Genomic DNA, 9,170 nt, shown 5'->3' with positions numbered 1-9,170 from the left:
GCTGTTGATGAGTTCAACTCAGGATCAATCAAATTATTTTATTGAATTTATAAGCTTTTATCTGCAAATACACCAAATTTGTTCAAACAGTACTGACCCATGAATTTTCAGTCTATGATGCTCTTAAATTTAAAGCCATAGAGAGCTTATTTGCTGCTCTTCTCATCACGTCTGTAGCCAATCATCAAAGTGTACTCTTACCTGACTGTTGCCAACATTGACAAAGCATCACCGTTGCAAGAAATGTTTTTTATTTCTTGCTGATACAAGAAGATAATGATTTCACCAATATCTGCTTCTGCTTTGAAGCAATCAGTCTGCCATTTATTTACAATAATTTCATTTGGACTCCTTTACGTCTTTACAGATTGCATTGCTCTATGGAAATGTAGTTAGCCAAGCATTTTTTGTCAAATAGAATCTTTACGTGCTGAACCATTAGTTTAGAGTTAAAACTGTGATGATCCCAGGGTCCTTCCTGCAGCTGTGTTTGTGGGATACCCCAGCCCTCTCACAGGCAGCTGCTTGGTTCACACCTGCTTCTTCTGCTTCCTTGTGATATTGCTGCTCCCGTCTGCACACAACCGGCACATTCCAATCACATAAGCTTACACTTCATTGCAGCCAAAGATCTTGAGACAAAACAACTCTCACTGTTTCTCTGACGGTATTTTGTCAGCTTCTCTCCTTGTTCCTGCTTTTGGCGCAGGCGGTATCAGGAGGCGCAGCGGACAGGGCCATTTGGCCACACACTCCCCAAGTAACCTCTTCTCATGTTACCCAGCTGTCCACTGCCTGTCCTGCACAAAGTCAAAGGTTACCAAGTTAGAGCAGGTTTCTGTAACCACTTCATGCACTAAGCTGATAATATACAATTAGCTGGGTTTCGTTCTAAAGCTAGACATGTTAAGATAAAATAAAAAATAATCTGGCATGTACAAGATTAAATATCTGCATCCCATGTCTTGACTTGACCACTCTACCTTTTCACAGTCCATCAGACAATGAGGGCGTCTCTTGACTTCGGACCTGTCCTCGTGACCTCATAGGTTTTTTGTAAGGTTTTGCTCTGAACTTTAAATCCCAATCAATTTTTGATTTCCTGTCCTGAAAGTCTTGGGTCAAAATTGACCTGATTATATTTTCGTCCATCTCAGCCGAAACCTCAGTTCCATCAGACGGAAAGTAACCACAAATCACAATGCTGTCACCTTTGTGTTTCATGAAGCTTATTTTTGGTAGCGTTCAGACCTTTGTTAAACATTTTGGAATGACATTGATTCAAGGGGTCTTCAACTTCTTGACGCTGTGTTTGGAAGGAGTTTGTTTTGAGATTGTCTTTCACCTCTCTGTAGGCTTTAGTCGAAAAAAAGCAAACAAAGAAGTATCACATGGACACTTAGACTTTATTTCAGGTGCATTACCTAGGTATCACTTTGCAGGTTTTTGTACTTATGCTTTTATCTATTTGTCTACTATATTTTTCTTGAACGCACATAGTAAATGTCACATTACATGTGGAAAAGCATAGAAAATCTTAGCATAGTCTAATTTTTACAATATGAAAACCAAAAGCTTCTTTGAAGTGGTTTTGGATCAAAATCTAAGGTGAAAATTCAAAAATGTTTGGAATAAATGCTATTTAGCTGCAAAATTCTGAAATCATCATCTTTTGAGTGAGCATGTCAGTTTCTCAAACGTTAGTTGAGAAACTTTGGCACACTCTTTTTTTAAAACCCTCTTTTATATCATTTCGATTAGGAACTATTCAGTTAGTCAACGGTCTGCTGAAGTCCTACCTCATTTCAAGTAGAGAGTTGGAACGGTTTAATTCCTTGTTGAGATGTTTTGTTATGGTCAGGATTTAATTATGTACTTATATTTAGAAAGAGTTGAGTAAAAGATTGCAAAAGGGTTAGTACTACGGCTGCAAAATGAACCAAAATGATGAGCCCTCCACCACCGTGCATATGAGTTGTTAATAGTTTTTGTTCTGACTTCCTGCACCTTATTACAAAGCATCTTAGCTTTGGTTTTGTCTGTGCAAAATACATTGTTCAAGAAGTCTTTTGCAACCTTCCAAGCCTAAGCACAAGGGAAAAAGAAACGGACTTTTCCTCAGGCTTCGGAGTTTAAGTTAGAAAAACTCCCAAGATTGGAAAAAAAGTTGTTCCAAGATGTGTACCGCAATGGTTAGCATCGTTCAAATTGAGTTTAAAGGTTTGGTTTCTAGGGAGGGGAACCGTCCGACACAAGCAAATTTGACACCAACATTTACTTAAAGCAATTGAATAATTCCAGTCTTGGACAGTTATGCAACAAGAGGGTGATACGATCCTTGCAACTTGTACGCTGGAACACCCAACAGGTTACAGAAATACTCACCTAATTACTCATGTTGTACAATATAGCAGCAGGTTTTAAATGATTTTGATTAACTTACTTAGGGTAAGTTATAGAATTCAAAGCAACGGAAACAGAAAATACTTGAATCTTTGGTTTTTGTTTTATTGGCTGCTACATTTTCTCAGAGGAAGTGAGCAACACTTCATAACCCTGCAGAACCCCTTTCTTGAAGCACCATGACCCTTTGAAAGGAATCCTGGCCAACTGCCTGACCGGTGTCAGAATAGCTTGGTGTCAAGCTGCAGCTGCACCCCAGGGCTACACTTAACTGCTAGGTGAGAACAAATTAGCTCAAGTGGTTCAGGAATAGAAGGATTTATGTAATTTCAATGCCTTTGTTAAAAGTATCAATGCATTTCTACTGTTTAAAGGGCATTATAGCTGAATTTCATCAAAACATGACAAGCATGGATACATTATGTGCTGGGCAACTACAAAAATGACGTACGAAGGGGCTATAAATAATGCCTTTATGACAGACTATATTTAAATCTCTCAGTCAGTGCAGCACCTGTCTGAGAAGAACTGGCATACAGACTTACATCAAACAGAGCAACGGGGTAATTCTTGCAGACAGACTTTCTCCTGCATGTGTTCATCAAGGACTAGAAGGCATCAAGTCATCTAACTGTTTTAGGCTTTGTCATCACCACCGAGTGTTTGAAACTAGATTGTAACTGTGTATCCCATTAGTTTGGTTTTGCAGGGTTATCACGGTGCAAAGTTTTCACCCACTAAAACTTAAGTCATGCATACGCATCATGGTCAGGGGCGACGCTATAATTATACAAGGCTTGCTAGCTCCATGTGCGCCCTGTCGGACAGCAACCCCCACCCAAGCAGGAGACTGATTCAATTTCATCGACTCAGTATTCTATTCATCTCAGCCTGGGCCTTAGCTCAGGCTTAGCAGGTCGCAAACTCCGCAAACATTTTTCTGCAAACGCACTCTCAAATCCAAAGCTCATACACAAATAGTGGATGGGGCACGTCCTCTACCTCATTCATTCATTCAGTCATTCCTACAGTATTAACAAGTTAACCATGCAAGGTTTAATGCTGATTAGATGGGCTTTACCCTCTCTAACTAATGCATGACGGAATGCTTTATTTTAGCATAGAAAATGTTCATCACTTCATCTGAATGAACAAATGTTTGACAATTCGTAGGATCTCAGTATGTTATGGTACCATGGATCACAGCAAGTTATAATGTGCTTCAGCTGCTCTAATTTTACAATCAGCTACAACTGAGGTGAAACACAAAGGAATCCGTTTTAAAGTCAGGCTTCCACAGTCAAGAAGTTTCTTGACAACATAGTCTCTCAAACCCAATATGGCTGCCAAGTGTCCATCTACCCATTGTTTATACCCGCTTGTCCATGCAGGGTCATGGGGAACTGGTGCCTACCTCCACCAGGTAGGCACCTGGTCATTGGCCAAAATTTAGGGTACAACCTGGACAGGTGGCCAGTCTATCATAGGGCAACACAGAGACACACAGGACAAACAACCATGCACACACACTAAGGATGATTTAACAGACCAATTAACGTAACAGTTATCCTAACAGTTGTTTTAGGAGTGTGGAAGGAATGTGGAGTACTTGGAGAGAACCCATGCATACACAGGGAGAACATGCAAACTTCATGCAGAAAGACCTCAGGCTGCAATTCTAAACCAGCTGCTAGGTCTTCTGATTGTTTCTTAAAGTAATCTTACTCAATAGTGCTCCATGCTTATTTTAAGGCCTTTTGCATTAACTCACTGGTCTTCAGCTTCTGCGAACCCATATTAGTTTAGTCTATTGTTTTGCTTCCCATGACAGCATAGTGTACAATGTGTCTTTAACATTTTGAGGAAGCTTGGTGAAGAAGTAGAGTAGAAAAGAAGAAGTTGCATAAAAAGACGCAAGCTCGGGTACTTGAAGTGGGTGTCATTGAGAAACATGAAAACCCAGAGTATCCGTCTAAGTCAAGGCCTGAGGAAATATGTTCAGTTAGCTGATATTGTTTTATGCCTTTAACAATGACATTCACCATTCCCTGTGGATCTCACAATAAATTAAGAATAAAAACAATTAGTGTAGTTGCAAAAGTCTGCTTGTTCAAATACAATTTACAAAAAGGTTTGGCATTGCCACATACTCAACACTGATGCTCAGCCCTCAAATGTATGTTTCTTACAAAACATTCTTACAAATGTTTCACCATTTGAGGGGAAAGAAAATGATCTCCCAACCGTTTTATGTTAATTACCAGGAAATATTGCAACAAAGAAATAATCAGCCAAACACAAACTTCCTTACTTTTTGGGTTAAGTTTAGTTAACTGTCTGGTTCTATTTCCCAGCCTATTAGGAAAGACGTCGTTTCATTGTGTCACAGATTATGGAAACTTCCTGAGTGGCAGATGGTGGGCAGTCACCTTCTGCAATGCTATACAAATGTCTCCATCTAGTGGTCTGCAGCACACTGCAACAAGCAGGTCTCTATTCCAGCCTTGTCAGAAACAAAGATGAGTAACGTTCTTACTATTTGACTCGATCAAATGTTCATATTTCTCCTACTGATTTTCCTAACCTTTTTTAAAAAAAACTTTTAAAGCCATGTGTTCTGTTCTGTTCCTCCAGATCAAAATGAGTTCAAAATGGATTGTAAGTCACAAAATATCTCTACAAACCTTCTTGCACCTTATGACCCTGTACACACATGGGTCTAACTCTGTCACCACTATCTTAATTCTGAGAAGAACTTCATTTTTGCTGCCCAGCCAATTATACTATAAAAACAGCCCCTCCTTGCCCCCCCCTAAAAGATAACTGTATTACTTACAACTCAACAGTCCACATTGAGAAAATCAACATGGGCCAAAGGTTTTTCTCAGGATTCTTACAACCCTGGAGTGATACTGTGGGGGCAAAGGTTCTGGATGCAGTAAAGGTGAGTAAAGAGAGAGCCAATAGCACTGATTAGACTGAAATATCATAGACATTTTAAGAATATACTCCAACTGGATTCTTTTCAGGTGTATGACCAATTGCTCCATCCTGAGCCTCTTTGTAATGGTTCAGTGAGTTCAAGTGATTCATTTATAGCTTGTTCTTTTAAGCTGATGTTTTTTTTTCTTTTATTTTTGGACAACGGTGTCCAGTAAGGTAGATCTACAGCTTCTGAGATATTCAGACCTTCTCATCTGGCACCAACAATAGGCTTAAAGTCAATGCCATCCCTTTTCCGATGCTCAGTTTGAACTCCAGCAATTCTTCCTGCACATTGGAATCCGGCAATGTGATTGGCTGAATCGCTATTTGCGTTGACAAGTAATAAAACAGGTAAATATCCAGTGAGAGTAGCTCGACTTATGTTTGTGTTTATAGATGTGCTGCAAGAATATACTGTGGTTCTATTTTGCTCCTTTTGAATATTAATTTGACTTCAGTGATTCTATTTCTTTGTGAATTTCACTGATAGAAAACACGTTTTTCTAAATTATTTTTAAAACTATATTAGTTCTTAGAAATATGTCCATTTTCACAAATGAACAGCTCTTTTGAGCGGCTCTTTAAAGTGAACGCATCCTTAAGATTCGGTTCCCCTTTAAGACTCGGTAGTTCCATCTCTAGTTAGTTCAGATTTGTATTTTGGGTTCTCCTCTGTCTACGCTGCTGTGACTTTAAGGGGCGGCAGAGCGGAGGGAGTCCTCTGTTTACATTGCTACAGGAGGGTGGGGCTGCCGATGCACCAACACTACGCTTCCTGCTTCTCTCAGAGCAGCGCGAGACCACACGGAGCTTGTCACGCGCGATGTCTGCCGCAGAGTGGAAGCAGAAATGCGAGGCGGAGTGGGGTCTCCAGGGCGCCCCGATGCCCGACGCTGTGGACTGGAAGTCCGTGTATGAAGCCAAGCCGCTGGGACGGAACCTGCTGAAGAACCCGGCTCCTATCGGTACCACGTCACTGTCACACTCAAGTTTCTGTCCAGTCATGATTCACAGCAGGCTACTGGACTGGTTCCGAAGCTGTTTTACAGATTCAGGCCGAATCAGAAGTCGTAAAGCTACCAGAGGGAAAAGTTCTTCAAAGTAACAGATGCGAAGTTGGCTCGGAGTTTCCTGTTGGGTCAGATGTGACACATCCTTCCCTCCCGGGAAGGGAGCAGTCCAGAGTAAAATCTCTCTCAGTTTCAAAGCCCGTTTGACTCTGAGATTTCAGCTCTATAAACTTTTCCTGCAGTTTATGATCTCAGGTCACACTGATAACCACTTTCTCAGAAAATATGAAGGGGAAAAAACAAGTTAGTATCCAGGTGGGGATAGAAAACAGTCTTGAGTTACATTATTCTGTTAGATTTCTGAAAGTTTCATTCCAGACTTTTTTAAAAGCACAGATGAAATGTAAACACCATGAGTTGAGGCTCGGGGTTGTAACGGTGCATTCATACAATCCTGTAGAAACAATGTGGTAACATAAGGATAAGGCGTGACTGCAGTGAATAAAATATTTTGTTCGAAGGGCTGGAAACTTAGCAACTTCCTCATTTCAAAGCTGAGGTGTGTCTTAAAGCTTGCCTCATCGATGATCCTGACTAATGCCTAACATTTGTACACACCCAATAATCCTATCCAGAAGAATAGGACTATTGGTTTTGTGTTGTGATGCTTTCATTGGGGTTCCAGAGGTCATAGCGGTGCATTGCCTCTTCCTACAGGGTTTAGTAAGGACACCCCTCCGCCTGAGCGTGAGTACCCAGATGCGCCTCCACATGGACCTCCCCGCTTTCAGCCCGAAGGTGAGAGACAGAGCTAATCAGCCTCTTTTTGTAAAAAAACAAACAAACAAAAAAACAGTAAATTTCGGCAAACTAATCTTTTTAAATCCCAGGTGACTTTGCTGGCTGGACCACGAACACAGAGGTCCTGCCTTACGACACCAGCGGCATCCCAGAGGGCGTTGTGGTCTGTGCGTTGCCGCAGTACAGGTGGGTTTTGCTGAACACTAACAAGGATTATCTTTAAATATACTATACACACTACTATTAAAACTAAGCTGTGGAATTAGCTAAAAAAAAACCCAGCAGTACACAGAATTCACTGCCGTGCCGTTTTTCACTTGCCCTCAGCTGGTTCACCTTGGAGCAGGTTGTGGACCTGAAGGCAGAGGGACTGTGGGATGAGCTGCTGGATAAGTTTCAGCCTGAAATAGTCATTCAAGATTGGTAGGTCACTGAGCACTCACCTCCACCCCAACTCTAAAAATAATATTTATAGAATATACTTTATTGATCCCTTTTAATTAAACCAACAACCAGTCTCCTAATTAGGTGTACAGAGTGCTTTACTAGTAATTAGTGCCGTGCATCTTGCGAGTCATGTGTGTCATGTCATCAGGTATGAGGAAAGTCAGGTGCACGACTACATCTACCAGCTGCATGTAAAGCTGCTGGCTGCAGACAAAACAACAGTCATCTCAGAGCACACAGCTAAGCCCACAGAGAACCTGAGTGTTTACTCCCACAACTGGAAGGAGGTACAATTTATTTTTATTTTTTTTAACTTTTTTCTTGTCCCTTCCAATTGCTACATTGATTCGCCTGTGGCTGGATTTTTCACTGCCTGTTTTGGCCTGCAGGTGTCTCACGTGTTCTCCAGCTACGGACCCGGTGTGAGGTTCGTCCACTTCCAGCACAGACTGAAGAACAGCTTCTTAAATGACTTCTTCCCCACACGCTTCACTGGCAGCTCTGTCATTGTGAAGCCACTCAAAAGCAGTTCATAGGCTTAAGCTTCTAACGGAAAAGTAGCTGCTCAATTAGGTCAGCTTTGGAAAAAACATAATAAAATGTTGCACTACACCAATCAATCTTACTATTGACTTATTACTTTGTGCAATTGTTAGTTTGGAATAATTTTTGACACATTTTACATTTGTTCTTGGGTGGATTTACCCGTGGGGAACTAACACATTATTGTGGCTTCATAAAAACATTGTATTGTTGAACACTGGTTTGAGTTGACATGAAATAGATGTGCAGGGTGGGCACGCTAACCATGAATTAAACAAAAGCATTTGTTTCAAAATGCAAAACCACATGAGGCTGATGATAATCAAATGTTCTTCATACTTTCAATTTAGTTTAGTCACATAAAGGAGTTTTACAAACATTTCAAAAGAAGTTATATGGGATACAGTTTGGTTCAGTTTGATTCAGTCCAGGTCATTTAAATTTATGTCAACAATGCAATTCAATTTTAATGTCCATTCATCGGAAATGATTAATATGATACAGTGCAAATATAGTCAGTTTACCATAAAAGAAAAAATTGAGTTGGAGTCCAGAATTAGTCAGATCCCTTTCAGATTTAGATTTAAAATGCATTTTATTCAACCAAGAAATGTGTTTCTAATAGGAAATCAGACCAGCATCCCTTAAAAGACATTAAAACGAAATTTAAAAAAGACAAGTAATGTTTTTTGGGGAAAAAATCTGTTTATTAATTACATTTTAGAAATAAAATGACATTTCAAAAATAACTTTTACCCTGCTTAATTATTATTGGAGAATATTTTCATATAAAGCAGTCAAACACTTCTTATAACTGCTGACTAGCTTTTTTTCATGTCTCCACTGGTATTTTGTTCTGAAAAATGTTTTATTTACAGTTTAGCAAAAATGGCATATTAAAATTAACAATCTATGGCAATAAAAAAATGTCTTTGCAGGAATTCAAATCTTATAATTTCCGGACAAATTTGTAAGTTTTTC

General features: G+C 40.0%; 1 protein-coding gene across 1 annotated transcript; it reads left to right on the top strand.

Moving 5' to 3' along the window:
• Positions 1 to 6,155: 6,155 nt before the first annotated feature.
• On the top strand, positions 6,156 to 8,271 carry nccrp1 (P1, F-box associated domain containing). The gene is made up of 6 exons (XM_032575487.1): positions 6,156 to 6,353; positions 7,116 to 7,196; positions 7,289 to 7,385; positions 7,527 to 7,622; positions 7,795 to 7,933; positions 8,036 to 8,271. The coding sequence occupies exons 1-6, from the start codon at positions 6,212 to 6,214 to the stop codon at positions 8,180 to 8,182; spliced, it is 702 nt and encodes a 233-aa protein (XP_032431378.1). The 5' UTR covers positions 6,156 to 6,211; the 3' UTR covers positions 8,183 to 8,271.
• The last annotated feature ends 899 nt before the right edge of the window (positions 8,272 to 9,170 follow it).

Source organism: Xiphophorus hellerii, chromosome 11, assembly GCF_003331165.1.
Source record: "Xiphophorus hellerii strain 12219 chromosome 11, Xiphophorus_hellerii-4.1, whole genome shotgun sequence".
In the NCBI taxonomy this organism is placed as follows: Eukaryota; Metazoa; Chordata; class Actinopteri; order Cyprinodontiformes; family Poeciliidae; genus Xiphophorus; species Xiphophorus hellerii.
The sequence above is the reverse complement of the archived record's forward strand: the minus strand, read 5'-3'. Positions and strand labels throughout refer to the sequence as shown.

Bases quoted from the DNA above. Each gene is read 5' to 3' on its own strand.
- nccrp1 (XM_032575487.1), top strand. From the start codon at position 6,212: ATGTCTGCCGCAGAGTGGAAGCAGAAATGCGAGGCGGAGTGGGGTCTC. The intron at 6,354-7,115 runs GTACCACGTCAC...CTCTTCCTACAG, and splicing joins GAAGAACCCGGCTCCTATCG to GGTTTAGTAAGGACACCCCT. The intron at 7,623-7,794 runs GTAGGTCACTGA...TCATGTCATCAG, and splicing joins GAAATAGTCATTCAAGATTG to GTATGAGGAAAGTCAGGTGC.